The sequence below is a fragment of the Symphalangus syndactylus genome, chromosome 14 (genome assembly GCF_028878055.3).
Source record: "Symphalangus syndactylus isolate Jambi chromosome 14, NHGRI_mSymSyn1-v2.1_pri, whole genome shotgun sequence".
Taxonomy (NCBI): Eukaryota; Metazoa; Chordata; class Mammalia; order Primates; family Hylobatidae; genus Symphalangus; species Symphalangus syndactylus.
In genome coordinates, this window is record NC_072436.2 from 53,588,378 (window position 1) to 53,606,474 (window position 18,097).

General features: G+C 51.9%; 1 protein-coding gene across 35 annotated transcripts in view; it reads right to left on the reverse strand.

The window, feature by feature from the left end:
* INPP4A (inositol polyphosphate-4-phosphatase type I A) overlaps window positions 1-18,097 on the reverse strand; it is a 150,084-nt gene that overhangs the window by 17,254 nt on the left and 114,733 nt on the right. For 15 of the 35 annotated variants that reach the window (XM_063617651.1, XM_063617657.1, XM_055242065.2 and 12 more), the window contains 8 exons: window positions 17,858-17,890; window positions 13,696-13,868; window positions 12,584-12,707; window positions 11,584-11,710; window positions 11,181-11,321; window positions 8,677-8,774; window positions 4,391-4,503; window positions 133-287 (listed from right to left, as the gene is read on the reverse strand). In XM_063617651.1, the coding sequence (XP_063473721.1) occupies window positions 133-287; window positions 4,391-4,503; window positions 8,677-8,774; window positions 11,181-11,321; window positions 11,584-11,710; window positions 12,584-12,707; window positions 13,696-13,868; window positions 17,858-17,890 (964 nt within the window). Of the gene's footprint in view, window positions 1-132; window positions 288-4,390; window positions 4,504-8,676; window positions 8,775-11,180; window positions 11,322-11,583; window positions 11,711-12,583; window positions 12,747-13,695; window positions 13,869-17,857; window positions 17,891-18,097 lie in introns of all 35 variants that reach the window. The other 20 variants (XM_055242070.2, XM_055242066.2, XM_055242064.2 and 17 more) reach the window with 3 other exon arrangements.

An 18,097-nucleotide genomic window follows, 5' to 3' on the forward strand; every position in this document is an offset into this window, starting at 1 on the left:
AACTCAAGTGTGACGGCTGGAGTCAAGGGGCTCATGCAGGGTAGGCCCTGCGGGCAGGAGCAGGGTACCAGCTCATCTGCAGTTTACACGGGCCGGGGCAGGCGGGGCGCACGGCCTGGCTGCGGCACTCACCTGCGCATGCACTCCAGGGCCTGGGTGAAGACCTGTGGGGCCATGCCATGCTCGTGCTGCAGGATCAGGCACTGCTCCAGCGTCACCGACATGGCTGTACGGTCCTTAGCGCTCTTGCAGCTGGTGAACCGGACCCCATTAAGGCGACGGCAGATCTGCCAACAGAAACATGGGCCGTGCTTAGGAGGCGAGGCTCCACAGAAAGGCAGCACACTTCACACACAGGAAAGGCTCCCAACCAGCCCAGCGAGGGCAGGGACAGAAACTCAACACCCAGGCCTGGCCAGATGCTCCAATTTTGTTCCCCAACTCCATGCCCTGCCAGAGCTGGCAATAGAAACCAAGTCACTTACAGACACCAGCCCTTTTGGGGGCCTGCTGCCTGGAGGCCTGCCATCATCCCTGCCATCCCCCGTGTGGCCTGTCTTCTCCCACAGGACACTCTTTTGCAGTCTGCTGTCCCCTTTCAAACCATGCCTGGGCCCTCTTATCACATTCAGCCCTTCACTGCTGATCCCTCAGGGAAAGAGGGTGGTAAATATGACCCACTGGGGAAGCCAGAGCCACTCTCAGGATGCCCACAGTCCTGGGCCAAGTCTCCAGGTATCCCTGGAAGGTAGGGAACAGACCTACTATCTCTACTCTTCTCTTTCACCTGCACAGATGGGAGCAACAAAGAATTTGCACTGTCCTTTGGCCACCTCCTGACCACCAGCCCCACAGGCCTCCTCCTGCCATCCTTTCCCAGTCGCAGGGTTAATGCCAGCACACTTCCCTCCTCACAACTGAATGGCTCACAGAGCGGGGGCAGGGCAGCAGTGAAACCCGCTCACAGGGTAGGTGGCAGGGCAGTCCTTTTCCGGACTGGGAAAAGGCCACCTGAGTGCACCTCCTCTCCCCACGGGGAGATTTCAGGGCATTTTCCCTGCACCACTAGATACAATCCTAGGCACACAGTCACCAAATCCAGCAAGCTCTGAAACAAGATAATTTTTTCTTGTAAATATGTGGCAATCTCATTTGGCAGCACAACCAGACCTGAGCTGATATAAGACTACTTGCAATCTTTACTTATCCCATTTTATGTAAATATTCATACTTTTCAGTGTGGCAATAACATGAGCTTGGTTGCAGAGTGCTGTCTCAGGCTCCCCCGGGGATGTTAAGTCCTGTATGTATACCATGGTACACATATGTGATGTGCGCCATATTACTTACATAAGTAAACACCAACTGTGTACCATAGTACTTTCTAAAATCTGAAAACCTGTGCATTCCAAAACATCTGGCCACAGGGGCTTCAGATAAAGGACTATGCACCTTATCAGATACTGCACTATGACACCAAGGCTGGTATTTAATGAAACATCATCCAAGTGATATGATGGTGGGCTCCGGGTATCTGTTGTATGCCAGAAAAACATCAGTGTCTCATCAACTCCTGAAGATGGCACAACACCTGCTTGTCAGGCCAGCAAAGCCAAAGAGCATGCCAGTCACTACCAGGATCATCACTAGACACGAACATGGTACAGTGCTAAGAACCTCATCTAGGGAAAGGCAAAACAAAAGAATGTTCAGGCAAGACAATCAGAAGGAGAATGGGCTTCTTCTGAGAATAGACCAACAGAAAGAAAGAAAGAAAAAAATAACAGGCCCTAAGCAGATAAGCAGACCCTAAACTAATGGAGACTAAATTAATCAAATTTGTAAAGTTGTAACTGACAAAGCAAGAGTGAACTTGGTATGTGCACTAAATTATATGGGCTGTAGAGTTCATGACCCAAACACATGACAGAAGCTGGAACTATAGGTTTCAAAAAGCTTTAAATTCACAGATGCTGCATCCAGAGCTAACGTGAGGTTCTGGAAGGCAGGCAGGGATGGCCAGTGATGCATCCTTGCCCAAGAGGGCACTGCAGTGCCAGGCTCCCATCCCAGAGGGACACCAGCCACTTCTGGTGCACTGCTGGGTCTCCCCATCCATGAGATATGGGCTTAGACTTGACTAAAGATATTCCAGCTATTCAGCCAAGGACCCTTTATTCATACACACAAACAAAAAAAAGTATAAGAGCCTGAAAAGGAGAGCAGCTCTGGTCAAACTGGGGATGGGAGGACTCAGTACCTGAGTGGCTGGCACTGCTGCCCCACAACCCCTTATCCCCAGGGGACTCCTGGGGTTTGGTGCACAACGTGAGAACCCGTGCAGCTGAGGGTCTCTGAGAGCCTTGCACCTCTACACTCATGCTTGTTACCCTGAGGCCTCTACTGGGAACAAGAAATACAGGACTGCTTTTCTGTTCTGGTGACAGGGGATGGTCAGTTGTCCCTATACTTAATGATTTTTCTATTATATGGCAATAGACAGGTAGAACCACAGTTTCCAAACAAGATATGAAAGAGGTCTCTGCACCGCTTGTCTGTAAACTGCCTGTGTGCGTATTCTAAGGAGAATGAATCAGTGAATGCATGTCCCCCACCACTGTTCGGACACCTAGCTGTGTCACCCTCTGCATTCTTTTTTTTTTTTTTTTTTTTTTTTTGAGGTGGAGTAGTCTCACTCTATCACCCAGGCTGGAGTGCAGTAGCGTGATTTCGGCTCACTGCAACCTCTGCCTCCCAGGTTCAAGCAATTCTACCTCAGCCTCCCGAGTAGCTGGGATTACAGGCATGCGTCACCACGCCTGGCTAATTTTTGTTATTTTTAGTAGAGATGGGGTTTCACCATGTTGGCCAGGCTGGTCTCAAACTCCTGACCTCAGGTGACTCACCTGCCTCGGCCTCCCAAAGTGCTGGGATTACAGGCGTGAGCCACCGAGCCCGGCCACCCTCTGTATTCTTCGTGTCCTGTGGGAAAGGCTTGCTCTTCACACAAAATCTCTTAACGTACTTAGGTAAGAGGCTGTCATAGCCTGGCTAGGGGTGTTTAGCAACCCCCCAGGAAAAATAAAAGTAGAGAGCCCCCTCTGCCCTGCTGCAGAGACCCCCGTGGCCAGTGTGTGCCCTGCCCTACACCCCGCTTGCTGGGCCTGGCCTGAGCAAGCAATGCCAGATGAGGCCCCAAAACCAAGAGGATACCCGAAAAATGAGGCCGGAGAAACCTGCTGAACTTCCTGTCGCTTTGTGCTTCAAAATGTGTTCTGTTATAATGAAAAGATTTAGAGGGCAGCCGGGCCCAGAGAGGGGAGACCTGCAGATTGATCCACCCCACGCTTCCCACAAGGATAAAGTCTGACCAGCTGAGGCACTCAAAAGATGGAGGGGAATGTTCACTCTTTAAAGCTGAATTCAACAAAATGGTATCAGCAGGCACAACTGTTAACAAACCCAGAATGTGGAGCACGTTCAAAAAGTGCGGCTTCATGAAGGCCGGCTTGAACACAGGACTAATAACCAACCCGAAGTGGCGGCCATGCACCATGAGCAGCTGAGACTGTCTGCTGCTGTGGAAGAGACTCGAGGCTGAGAGAAGCACTTTCCTGACAAGACGGAGAGGCACACTTCAGAGCGAGCTGCTCAGGGAAGCTGTGGAGGGCTGGACCCTCTGCTGCTCGAGCTCTGTGATGAGGTGTGGTGGCTGAGGTGTGGTGGGCAGTGCAGTGCCACCTCCCTCCTGGGCTCACCATCCCTCTCCTCAGGCCCAGGCAGGGAGTGGGAATGCCAATGGGGCCACGTGTGCCCGAGTCCCAGTGCTGGGCAGGTTATGCTGCTGTGGAGAAGAATTAACCTCACCCCTCATCAAGGGTGAATGAATGACCAGCTATGAAATTGCTCTGATACCCAGGCTCAGAGCAGTGGCTTGGAATTCCACATGTAAACTTAGCAGAAAATATGAGCAGGGTAAGTACTTGGGAAAATGAGGAGATCAGAAGCACAATGGACGATAAAGATGGTTTAAAGAGACCTGAAAGGTCACATGGCCTCCTTCTGACCCTACTAAATGATGCAGTAGACAGTGGTTTTCAGCTGGTATCGATCGCCAGGCTTCTGAGGGTGACAACTGTCATCAGCCTGGCTAGTAAATGCCCCAAGAGATGGACTGTGTTAAGCTTATCAGAATTCAGGCAGCCCCAAAGGAATGGACTCTGTGAACTGTTCAGTCTCTTCCAGAGCTTCAGAACGTACTCAGTGACTCCCTCCTCTCCCAGTATGGAGAGCTCTGCTCTCCTGCTGAGATTCTACTTTGTAATGTTTCTGTCATGACGCTTGGCTGTGGGCACTGCAATAGCCTCCTTTTCCTCTCTATAACCAGTACCTCAGCAGCTTGCCAGAGAATGTCGACGTTCTTATTCTTCCGGGCATGCACGTTCTGACCCAGAAACCGCAGCAGCTCTGGCAGGCACGTCTGACTGCGAGACCGAGGCAGACCTGGAAGAGAAAAGGAGTCCATGGGAGTGGGTGCCGCACCCAGGAACTCCCCCGGCAGAGGGAGCCCACCCAAGTGAGCTGCTGTGGCACACAGCGGTAAAACGATGAGTTCCCAGTTGAAGAAGGGATGGAGGTGTTTGGGGATAGGACACGGCTGCTGGTGTGGTGAACACTTCATTTCTTTTACTGCCACCTTCAAGGGACATTTCCTTCATCTCCCTTCAGTTCTTCTGAAGGGCTGGGAATGGCCACCGCATCACCTGCAGGACTCCTTGTAAATACCCATGTCTCCCGCACCCCTCCCAGACGAGGGAGTTAGGAGGGAGTGACAGGGAACCAGCTGGTCGTCAAAACTTCCCGAGGGTGGAAGAAACTGGGGCAGTGGGTCTGGGCCATTGAGCAGGCCTGGAAACCTTGGGAGGGATCAGGAAAGCGCAGCCTCCTCCAGGGGGCCCTTGGCCCATGCCAAGAGAACACATCTCTGCAGGACCCAGGGAGGCCCCTGCTCCCACATCCTAACAGCTCCTCCTCCATTCTGGCAGTCTCCAGGCCCTTCCAGGTCCCCTTGGGCCTGAAGATCCATCAGGTCACCTTACCAAGAAACCCCAGACAAAACTGAGGAAAAATCAACCACTCCCGGAAAGGTACTCTGGGATTTTCAAACACTGGGATTATCAAAGACAAAGAGAAGAGCCTCGAGGTCATGGCTAAGGAAAACAGCCACAGCACTGGAATCCCTGAAGCCAAACCAAGTACATGGCAGCATTTGGGATCTAACTGCACACCTGGTTTCCACCACACAGCCTCACCCTGGTATACACAGGTCCTGTGCTAATTACTTCACGTTGCTGCTGAGTGCTCCACACCATGCCGGTCAGGGGACAGGGCAGAGACAGAAAGATGGAAAGCTGGCATCAGCTGCGATGGAAGCTGTGGGAGCCCAGAGGAGGGGAGCTTAGCCGGGTCAGGATATTTGCCCTCCGGCGTAGACAGCACCATCTTACCTCCCAACATGCACTTTGGCTTCTCGCTGGCTGCCCCTGCAGCCCCTACTTTAATGAATACCTGTCCACTGAGGAACCACGCAAAGTTTGGGGGTATTCAGCTGGTGGGCTCCATCTCCTCAGCCTCAGAGACCAGCCATCCTTCTGAGGGGAGAGGTACCTGGGCCACATCTGCCCCAGCTTCCTGGGTCATGGTCCAGTCGGCTGGTTCCTGCCTGCGTGGTCCAGCCTGGCTGCTCTGCTTCTGGAGGCCTTGCCCATCCTGGGCCTTCACTGTCTATTGTAACGGCTCCCCGAGCCCTAGAAACTGCCTGCCCTCTAAGGCGCTAGGCACAAATTCCCACTTCCTACTTACTGCAGCCGCTCACCACTCCCACTCCTCCAGGCCTCAGCGCATGCCCCCTACTCCCTCCCTGCTCACCTTCGTGGCTCCTTGGCTGGCCCTGCCTGTGGGCCCATCCTTTCCCCTACAGCAGTCAGAAGACGTTGCCTGGGCTTGGCCCAGTTCCCGGGCAGACTTGCCCTCCATGCCTCAGTTTCCTCATCTGCCAAGTGGGTGTGAAACCGGTGCCCATTTCCCAGGGCTGCTGTGGGGATCAGATTAGAGAATCCACATAAAGTGGGTAGTAGGGGGCCCAGCCTGTGGCGAGTGTGTGACAAATCTGCTGTTTGAACTCCAATCCCTGCTAAAGAGCATGAGGACACCTTCTTAACAGCTCTGACGTCCACGGCACTGATGGCCTTCAGCTGCCAAGTCCTCGCAGGACCTTGACTTCATGATATGTTTACCACCCTGGCTGTGGCACGCAGGGACCACCTGGGGAGTTTCTGAAACCCTAATGCTCAGGCCCTGCCCACCACACTCTGGGGTGGGGCCCAGGCATCTGTATTTTTCCAGGCTCTCTGGCTCCAACTGCATCTGTGCCAGTCACCTCCACTCCCCTCAAGGCCCCGGTTCTGTGCTCACTTCTCTCATGTTGAGTAGGACAAGAACACCTGTTTTACTGGGGAGACTGAGGCTGCCCAATCTGAGCATATTTCCTCCATTCGTGTCCCTACCTTCTCTCCTCCCTCCTTCTCTCCCTGCAAGGACACCCTCCACCTGCCCACTCCAGGGCCTGGTCTGTGACTCTGGCGTCCTCTTGCATCTTCCAGCCCTGTGTGTTCTCCTTCCCTCGGACCTTTGAGCACTCCCATGGCCCCTGCAGCTCCAGGGTGTGCCCCACCTGCCCACAGCCCCATCCCTCAAGTTGCTGACAGTCTTTGGGACAAAGTGGTCCATTCCAAGGCAGCACCATTTCATCACCCCTTGATCCCTGGCCCAGCCCTCACCACAGTGAGACTGTCTGGGAGAGATCACCAGCAGCTCCTTGTCCACACATCTAGAGGCCAGCAGCGCCCCACACCCTCCTGGTTCCTGCCTTCTTCCTGCTAGCCTGTGATGCTCTCTCTGGCCTTCTGTTGAGTCCCTTCTTCCTCGCTGTCCCCCAGAGCAGGGGCCCCTCCAGATGCTGTTCCAGCCCCTTCTCGTCTTGCCACTCAGTGGCCTCAACCACGAAAGGGCTCTGCTCTGTGGCTCCACATCGGCACTCCCCACAGGTCATTTGCCCACGTCATCAGCTCAGCTGGGGCCAGTGCTGCATTCACCGTCCCCTGTAGACCTGCGCCTCTCTCATCGGCGGGACGGCCCCTGCTGTTGCCGGCACCTGCTGTTGCCAGCAACTCCAGCGTCCTTGCCCAGCGCCAGGTCTGTCAGCTCTCCCAGCAGACACAGCCCTCACCTCCCCAGCGCCAGCTGCACGTGGCCGCTGAGGAGCGCATCCTCAGCCCAAACCCTCCTAATGCCTCGTCCCTCTCTCCACGCTCACTGTCACTACCAGGCTGGAGTCAGAGTGAAACATCTCATCTGAGGTGTCACAGCCTCACTCTGGCCATCAGAGGCTTGCCTCCCCTCTTCCAATCCAACCACACACTCTTGCTAGATGAACCTGTGAAGAGGCGGCTTTTTTCCCACTGCTTCCCTGCTGAACACCACTGAAGCCATGACTTCTTGGCCCAGCTCGGGAGTGTTCTGCATCACTCTCTCCTAGCAGGACGGCTTCAGCCACAATCTAAGCACATGGGCTTCAGAGCCAGGCACCCCTTTCTTCATCTGGACATGGATCCTATCACCGACCCATAGGGCTGTTGTGGATTCAGCGTGGAAATATACGTAGAGCCCAGTCCAGTGCCTGGCACATCCATGACCTGTGAAGGTTCACCAGCAGTACTGTTTGACTATCTCTAAACTCTAAGGTCTACCGTACCGTCCAACAGGATGCAGATGAAGCCTGCCCAATTCGAAGCCCAGCCTATGTGGGTTCCCTCTTTGGAAACCCCCATCAGAGGACACTAGTGTAACGCAGAGGGGATGATACCTTCTGCCGCGTGGCACCCCCTAGTGGCTGTGGCAGCGCCTGCACAGAGAGGCCGGCACTCTGGGACCAGCTTTCCCTCCAAGGCAGGGTCCACTCCTCATTCGCCATCGGATCCTCTAGCACTTTACACACAGCAGATCCTCAGGGAATATTCACTGGGTTGAATTCAACAGGGAATTCTCGTAGGCAGTGCTGTGTAGCTCTCGGTTCCTCCCTGAGTTCTGTGGCTGCAGAGCTCTAGCTGCAGCATCTTCACTGGAGGGCACGCAGAGAGATGACTGTCACCATCTCCACTGCCTCCAGGAGATGCCGAGATGGGGCCATCTTGCTCCCAAACACCCAGCAATGTTGGCCCCGTGTCTTCCTCTCTAAGCACCACAAAGGGAGGTGAGTGGGCTGCTCACCTGGCCGAGGGTGGGTCCTGCCTCTGTGATTCCCCCAAGTCCTACCAGCAGGTGCACAATGCATGCCACCAAACACATCGAGTGTCACTGACTACGACAGCATGGGAAGGAGCCATGTCACATAGGCTAGTAGAGAATTGACGGCAAAGAGATGAATGAGGGCCGCAGCCAAGGGAAGCTTCTCTCTCTCTCTCTCTCTCTCTGCGTGTGTGTGTTTAGGGAGAGAAGGAACAGTGCACACACATGCACAGGCATGCACTCACAGAGGCAGGGCAAGCCAGAGCTCAGACATCTAAACTGATAAAAAGACAAGTAAGTGAAACCTACCATGACTGAAGAAATACTTACAATCCTCAGGCAAAACTTCCTTAAACTGCTCAAAGTAGGAATTTAACCGCACCAAACTCTCCACGTTGATGACTTCTTGTAAAGATGTATCGCCAAACCTTGGGAGGTTATAGGGGATGCCATTAGTTGGCTAATGTCACTTTCTTCTAACACGAACACAACTGCATGGAAGCTAACTCTGCTGATTCTCTCAAACATTTACTATGCATATCTAAATTCTAAGCCACTCTCCTTCTTCCGAGCATAAAGGCATTTCTACAGTGTTGCTGATCAGTTTAAATGCATTCCATTGGCAGGAATCATGTATCACTGTTACAGGCATGCCTGAGAGATGACCAGAACATGATGTGGTACAGATCCTGTGCAGCACAGGAACCCCCCTCACAGCCGTTTGGCTCAGAGTCCCTGGTCTCCTCCCATCTGAGGCACTTAGGAGGGGGGACAGCAGTGAGGTATGGCTGGGAGGTGAGGGTGCAGCCCTGTACTCCAATCTGAAGTCACTCTCTGTGTGCAGAATGAACAGGCCTGACTGCCAGCCCCGCCGGGACGGACATGAAGCCCTTGCCCTTTCCTCATCATCCAGGTTCACCCTGATCACACTCCGTGTGCTACAAGGAGCATGTGCCAACTGCCTAAGAAACAAAGCTGTAAAATGCCACCTGCAAGGAAGGCACAAGGTGGTCATTAGAAAATGCAGGCTTTGAAGTCCAGGTCCTGGGCCCCAGTGCAGTCTCACACGTCCCTGCTGAGGGGCCTTCTGAGCATCAGCTTCTTTGCGGCCCTAGAGCATCCCTCAGAGGGCAGGACTCCCTCCTACGGGTCCCAGACCATCCACCCCTGGTGTCCACAATGGCCTTTTCTCTAGGCGCCTGCTCCCTTGGGGGCCATCCCTGACCCTGGGCCTGTGGCCTCTCCTCTGAGGGCTCTTCCCTCAGCTTATAAACAAGCCCAGCTCACCAGTGACCTCAGGGCCAATAAAGAAACAAAGCCAAGAACCTGCCCTTCGCAAGTCCTCTCTGTCCTCAGTGTTGCATCCTCCACCCTTCCCTCTATTCAATGTACCTGGCCCTGGCTCAGCCCTCTCTAGAAACTGCTCCTGCAAGTCTGTGGGATCCGCAGCTACTGGATGCAGGCACCATCATTCTTCCTCCCCTGGGCCACCTCCCTGCTGGGGCTCCAGTGAGGCTGCACCTCTCCTTGACATAGGCGCCTCCAGCTCTGCTCACACCTTTGGGGCTTTGCTTCCTGGGCTGGTGCCCTCAGTCCAAACCCAGCTCACCACCTGCCTCTGGACACAACTCTCCTGCCAGTTCATGAGCTTAGTGGGTGGGTCTGTCTGGTGTACTCCCCTCCCACTCAGCCCCAGCCCCAGCCCCAGCCCCACTGAAGACCAAACCCTTCCCCTGACCACTTAAACAGTTCCCCAGCCTACCCCTCTGCAGAACACCAACACTCCCCCGGCCCTGATCCAGGTTCCCACCTCCGGCCTGGACTCCTCCCAGGAGCCTCCTCCTCACACTTGTCCCCTTCATCTCCTCCTGGCACATGCTAGCGAAACGACCTACTTAAAATGTAAATCTGATTGTGTCCTGCCCCACTGAGAGTTCTTCAGTATCTCCCAGCAATGATACCATATTTCCTAAGTTGGTGTGACCCTACATCTAGGCGTCAATGGACATCAACCACTGGGGTTGGACATCAGAAGGCCCGGCAGGAACATGGCATATGGTTCTGGAAACCAAATTTCCTTCAAAGCAAGTACTTGAAGATCTCTGTTTAGACTAATCTACACACATCACATGAAGATAAATGACAACACAGGAATCATTCTCATGCACTAGTGGAAGGCCAGTATAGGGTACATATACCCAGTCTACCCTATCTTCTCACACACGTGTGCACACAGGCACACGTGCACACACAACTCCCCTCTGCAGTGTGGCAAGTGACCCTGGAGGGCAGTTTACAAGGTGTAAGCCTTTAGGTTCAGGCATGAGTCTCAGCCTGGCACACAGAGCCTGTCTACCCCTACCTGCCAATCCCTGCCTGGAACCTGGTGCCCCTGAACTCCATGCTGTTTCTCCTCGCCAGGCCTTTCTTCAGTCTTCTTAATCTGACACGTCTCCCCTCCACCTCATCATCCAACTCCTATTCACAATTCAAAGCCCCATCCCCTGCAACTCCAAGAAGCCTTTACAGACCCCCTTAGACCTTGCTGGGTGCCCTACTCGGGATCCCACAATACCCTGTATCTGTCTTCATCATTGCATCCATGTCTCTCTCTCCCACCAGCTGAGTCCCTGAGGACAGAGACCACCTCTGGGTCACTCTGTGTCCCTAGCACCAAAGGCACTGAGATGCACGGCCATGATGAAAATGTTGACCAAAGGAAGGAAGGATGACAAAGTCTGTCCAGCACTTGGAGCCTGAAGAGGGGTAAGTACGTTTTCTGCCTCATCTCCAGGGCCACCGCACCCCCGCAGCCCCGAGGGGCCAGCACGCACCTCTCGGCCAGTGTCTGCTGCTCATTGATGCCCACGTTGAAGAGGACAGGCTGCACTCGCAGCAGCATGCCACTCTGGATCTCCCGGGGCAGGGCGTCAAACAGTGGGCCTGGCAGAGGGACCCGCACGTTAAACCCGTCGCTGGAGAAAGGTGGAGAGAGGGAGAGCAGTGTGAGTCCAGAGGACCACCGAGCAGGCCGCAGTGCCCGGGCTGGCCCTCTGGCTTAGTGATGGCCAAACTGCCAACCACAGACCTTTAAGGGAGTGGCACTAACCTAGGGGGCTGTAATCAGAGCATTTAACAAAATGAAATAGGATAAAAAATTCAGAAGAGTACCTTCCCTGAGATAAACAAAAATGAAAACTGCTCTCTGGCTCAAAGAATTTTAAACCAACACTCTACCGATTTCCTGTGATGACGGGCAGCATGTCTGCGGAGGCGCTGGAAGTGGCCTGAGTGACTTTGAAGGTCACGTTCCTCAAGTCCATGATCCCAAGGCTCATGTCCTCCAGCATTGCCAGCTCCTCCCCTGGACATGAGAGAGGGGCAGGGCTGTCAGGCAGAGGGCGCTGCTACTCTCCCCAGTCTCAGCAGAAGGCAGCCAAGCTCAAGCCTGGCTGTGACAGGAGGGGTGCAGGTGTGGCTCTGGTGGAGGGGGAGTCTCTGAACCTCTTCCCTTGCAACTCACTCCTCTGTGAGTCAACAATGCCTCTGAAATCCCACAGCCACATCAAAACATGCATCTGGTGGAAACACGTGCCATCCTTTCCCACTTTTTCTTGGGCAAGCATAGGATAGTAGGGAGGGAAACAAATACATAAACTCAGAAAGCAAAGCCAGCTCTTGAAACACAAAATGAGAGATGCCAAAGCAGCTTTGCTGTGGCCAGACCCTCCCATTACACAGGGCTTGATATCTATTCGAGGTCCTCAATTTCCAACTATTAACAAATGCTTTCTATCACCTTCTCAGAAGAAACAAATAATAAACAAGAGTAGGAAGAAGAGAGCCTTTTTGGAGGGCAATTTGGAAATATCTATTAAATTTAAAAATATTCCTACTCTCTGACCCAGCAACTCTCCTTCCAGTCATTCAGTAGCTGCAGAAACAGGCCCACAAGTGCCTCATGCACAGATGTCACTGCTGCACTGGTGTTTCAGGAACAACCCGAAGTCCAACAGGAAGTTACTGGTTAAGTAATTAGCATCCATCCTCAACCAGCAACAACAAACCAAGGTGTGTGTGTGTGTAACTGCCAGGTCTGCCATTTGGTCCGCTGTTGTATATTTTGGATTTATTTCAATCAGCACGCATTACTGGTATAGTGAGAAAAGTGCCTAGCAAGAAAGGATGGAAACCACACACACAAGTGGGGCTCCCGATCCTGGTCCGGGCGCCTCACCGTAGGTGCTCAGCAGGCTCTCAAACTGGGCCAGCAGCCCGATGGTGTAGAGCTGGCGCAGGAAACCATCGTCATGCAGGCAGTTCCTCAGCTTAATGATGAAGCCGCAGATGAGGGCAGTCAGCTGTGGGAGCATGGTGTGAAGCGGTTCAGGGTGAGGTGCCTGCTCACCAAATGGCAGTCAGATCATGCCCAGCCCCCCACCGCCCCCTTCCTCTGCTGCCACTGCTCAAAGGGGCTTCAGTGGCACCTCCTGTCCCTTGAAAAGCCCAGGTGTGGCATGCCCTGGCCATGGGAAGACGCCCAACAGTGGGCTTGCTATTCCTGCCGCTCACAAAGTGGGTTTGGTTTTGGCTTGGCTTCTGACCTGACCTATACCTGGCGTTATTCCCAGGCTGGAACTTCTGGAAGCCCATAATTAATTACTCACAGGGAAAGGGTCTATCTACTCATAGAGCCATGCCACCCCTGGCTGGAAACTGAGTTAGCCCCAGCAAAAAACAGAAGTGAGAGACAACATGGTCACTCAAAGTTTCCTCAGTGGGAGATTTTCTATGGGATGAAACAGGACTCTCCAGGATGGGTGAGGGAACCTGTAGAGAACCAGCCCAACCCCAAATCACTGTTCATTTTACTAATTTGATTACTGGCAACTATTAAACTTGTTACATTCATTTCAAGGCTTCACTTCTCTCAACAATAAGAGTCCTGCAAAAAGCTGCAGAGCTAAGGCACCTACTGTTATACGAGCAATGTTTGCACTGACAGCAAATACCTGTGTTGCCATCACTCAACTCCTGTGCAGTAAAAAAAAAAAAAGGCAGCAAAGAAGCCTGTGCCACCCATGCCCTCACTATCTTCTGGGTGCAGAATCGGCAGACTCTGCAGGTGCCAGTTCCTTGGGAGAAGCAAGCATGGGCTGCCAAGGTAGTTCTCCTGACTGTGTTGAAATGTAGACCTCTCTATTAGATAACCTTTAAAGCAACCACCAGGAGGAAATATGGCCATCTGGAGTTTTTTACAAGTGAAGTGAGCGGGAAGGGCTTCCTAAGCCTGTCTTTTCTGAGCTGAAAGGTGCCCGTGGCCTCCCTCAGGGTGCTCCCGGGGCCTACCGTCTGGCAGAAGACCACGTCACGGCGGTATTGCAGGCTCAGGTAGGTGGCTATGGTGGGCGCACTGTCCTGCATAAGCAGGAATACCATGGCCTTCTTGGCCTTGTCGCTCATCATGGCCACGCAGTCAGTGAGAGTGGTCAGCAGCGGGTAAAGGGCCTCACTCCATTCACCTGGGGCACAAGCGAAGGGGTCACCACAAGAGAGAGAGATTTTAAGAATTAGGTTCTGGCAATTTAACAAGTCACCTGGCCCCTAACCACTGCAGTCCTCCCACTCCCCCACCTCCACCTGATCTTCCAGCTCTGTCTGGAACCAACCCAGTCTCTAGCCCTCTAGCCCTCTAGCCCCAGCTCTTTCCAGCAACCTCAAACACCAGTTCTACTCTGTTACCTCCAACACATGCCTGGTCTCCTGAACCTGTTGGGGACCCTAGACAGAAATATTCAAGACAATGCCTTCGGAGGAAAACAACAAAAAAGCTTCTGCAAGTCATGACGAGGCCAGAAAATGCTGTCCGCAGAGGCCCATCTCCTTCCACGGCACTGTAGCACCTCCACCCGGAGAGGAAGGACACCCAGAAACGTTCTCTGTGATCTCCCTTCTCTTGACCTGGGTATGAAGTCACGTCAGAGACTCCTCTGCCCTTGCCAAGCCTTGTGTGCAACTGTGTTCAATTCTTATCCCTGCACACCTGGAGGAGGACTATTCCCCACAGTTTCTGAGTTTTCAGCCCTCAGAACGGCCCCACCTTGCACTCACTTCCTTCCCCACCCCCACCTTCCTCCCCCAGTACTATTTCTAGCTTAGTTTTCTTTTAGGAATATAGGGAAACTTTGACCCTGTACCAAAACAATTTTTAAAAATAGAACCTCAAGGGAGAAAAACAGGGTGAAAGATATTTTGGGTTTTGATTCTTTTTTTCCTTCCTATTTAGAAGACATTTAAAAGAGAAGACAGGCCCTCATTAAGGTTATATTTGTAACAGGTGACTAAGACCAGAAATAAGCATTTGACCATCACCACTTGGTGAATCCACCACACCAAACATGGTGAGAAGTCATGGAGTGAAGCCCAGGCAGTACACGCCCCTTAGGGTGAGGGTTCAAGCCACAGAATGCACCAGGCCATGTCCCGGCATGGCACTCAGGGAAGGCCATGGGCTGTGGGAGCTGTGCGGCTGCCAGAAGGTAAACTCTGTCTTAGATAAACAGAATCTCAGAGACCGAGAGAAGGGCAGCTTGGCCCTGTTCTCTCAAGCTGGATGGTTAGCACTTCACTGAGAAACCAACCTAAAGAAATACTGAAACATGCAAAAGAATTCCCTACACTCAGTGTTTGGTTAATGCAAGTGTTTAAGTATATGTAGCAGCTCAAAAGTTGGAGGTGGCCTAATTGTACATGCAGGCACGCTGTTTGTGACAGGATTTGTATCTGTAATGGAAAAAGCAGGCTTAAATTTAGCAAGTCCACAGCACAGAGGTCTTAGCAAATGAATAACGGTGACGAAGAACACTGAACTGAGAGGTGGAAAATGAGGAGCCCCAGCCCCGGCCACTGCTGAGCAGAGGTGACCACAGAACAGGCAAGGCCCTCGACCCCTCAGCCATGTGGGTCCTTTTTTATAAAATGAGAGAGAGGCACTAAATAATGTTCGAGTCTCTTTCCTCCACTAAAGTTCTCAGAGACCATGTTTTTGTTTCTTTGAAGAATTCCGTTGAATGTATGCCAATTATATGAAGTGCCTATCAAAAATGCCAAAGGCAAACAGGTTTTTCTAGCCAAACCATTTGGGGAAAGGCAGGCAGTCATTAAGACTATCCTTCTCTAAGAAGTACATGCTCTTAAAGCAAATGTTGCCAATTTTACTTTGCTCTTCTAGCTATCATGCATATCATGAAAATCATGATTATTTTAATCTGAAAATGATCAAAATATACAACTGGTCTTACTTGACTAAGCAAGCTCTCTCCATACAACTTTTTCACTTTGCCTATATCTCTTTAAACTAAATTCCTATGAGAATGATTGCTTCGCTACATTAGGAAAAAAATGAAAAAAAAATTGTAGTATAGGAAGAATGGCTAAAACGCACTAAGATGTTTGTCCTGGAAAAGAGGAGATACGGAACTTGGTAGAAGGTAAGTGTGGTTATCTGCCCAGAGAAGGGCTCAGACATGTCTGGAACAATTTTTTAAAAGTTCAACCAAAATGAGTTTCTTGGGCAGTAACATGATTTCTACCCAGGATGTAGTGAAGTAAAGGCACCTGGGTCACTGGGATCGGTGAAGGGTTTATACTCTGCTTCCTTCACTGAGAAAGCCTTGTTATGAAAAACAATCAGCTCAGTGAAACAACGTCCTGAGTGACGTCGCTGACCCACGTTTTTGTAGAAACCTCCTTATCTAGCTCCTAACCTGTAATGTTCGCAGACCGGTAGTGAATTCATGGGCCATACTAATTTAGATAACTTTGAAGAGCACTTTCAAATCCGTACTTTGCTTCTGCATTTTCCCCTCATTAGTAGGGGAGGGAGAAAGGGAGAGTGTGTGTGCCTTTGTAAGTGTGTATGTTTTAGTCCACATTAAATGCAGTTCTCCGGGAAAAGCCAAAAGAACTCCTTGCAGGGACCACTTTAGTCCATCAGCATCAACTGTGAAAAAGCCATCAGTGCTTCTGGAAATGTCCCAGCTGACACACAACAAGGAGGGCTCTACAGGCCAGGCATTGTCTGTGTGCTGCCCGGGGACCCATTAAACTTCCCATTAGTTCTGCAACCCTCAGGAGCCCAGAATTGAGAAGACCCCCTGAGCTTCTGTGGGGGCAGATGCACATGCCACCAGCCCTCTCCTGGTCCTAACTGCTGGGTATGGCCCCAGGCTTGAGCACCACTGAGGCTCAGGCGACAGTCAGCTCGGTCTGAAGGCACTGGCCTGCCGTGGAGGTCAGCTGAGGCATGGGCCCGGGGAGGCAATGGAGGAGGAGACCAACGTCAACTGTTTGTACATCTACCAAAGGCCTCAGTAACCTTGAGGGTCCAAGGGGGTGGGGCCCAAGGCCTGCTCAAAGCGACACTGACTTTTGGGGAAAGAGAAACTGTGAAGGCGCTGAAAGCAAACTGGGAGAGTATGAGGTGTCCAATCAGATCAGCCCACCGACGAGCTAACTTCTAAGAGCATCCTGGGGTTGCTGCCAGGAGCCGCCACACTATGCTGACTCATGGGGCTGTATGGGTGGACAGGCTTCACTAGCAATGCACAGGAATAGCTTGTTAGCCTGGTAAATCCCACAGTCATGGACTCGCTACATTCTAGACATCAACAAAGTATCCTGCTGTCTTACATTTATAACCAGTCAGAAATATGCAAGCAATAGACTGACCATGCAGCTGATTTTTGGAATGTAAGAAAAAGAACATCAAATCATATTATTTGGGGGACTCATGCTCAAAACCACAAGCCATACCCAGGAAACTCAATATGAACTAGATCAGGGGTTAGCACACATTTTCTGTAAAAAGCTAGACAGTAAATATTTTAGGCTTTGAAGGCCACAGGTTCTCTGCTGCAACGAACTCTGGCACTGCTGTGCAAAAGCAGCTGTAGACAATACATGAACAAGTGGGCAAGGTTGGTTTCCAACAAAACATTATTTATAAGAGCAGGCTGTGGACAAGACTTAGCTCGGAGCTGAACCAACCCAGGGGTTCTTCAGGTTCTTGCCAACCCCTGAACTAGAACCATAAACATTGGTTTCTACATGCAAAGGCAGCAAAGAGATTACATTTCTGGTACTAACTCCAACTGAGGCCCACAGCAATGTCTGCTAAGAATTCTAAAACTGCACCCAGAAAGTCCAGATGTGTACCTCCCTACCTCAGGTCACCCACTTCCAGAAGCCCAACGTGCTCATCTGAAAAGACTTTAGAACGTAAGAGTAAAACAAATACATGTGGTAGTCTGCCTCAGGCCACAATTTCCTCAGCCCAAGTGGTCTCTCATCAAACCTGCGAAAAGTGTTTTATGCCTCACAACAAAGGAGGTCCTGGAATACTTTCCCAACTCTGGGATCATAAGGCAATCTTTCGCAATTTAGCTACAAAATGCTACCTGAGTATTAATTAAAAGGGCATCAGCAGGAGCCTTGAACGGAAACCACGTACCTGGGCTGGACTCTTCAGGAGGGGGACTGCAATCTGCACAGAAATGGAGGGCGACATGGATGATTAAGGAGCAGCACACAGTTCAAACCAAGCAACTCAATCTCAGAGCAGCTGCGTCAGCAGCTTGCAGTAAGGCGGCTAACAAACAGAGAAGAGGTCTGGGTGCCTGGCTGCCTCTTCCCCAAGAAGGCTCACGAAAGTAGTCCGGCTGCTCTGAGGCAGCCAAGCCCTCTCAGTGGT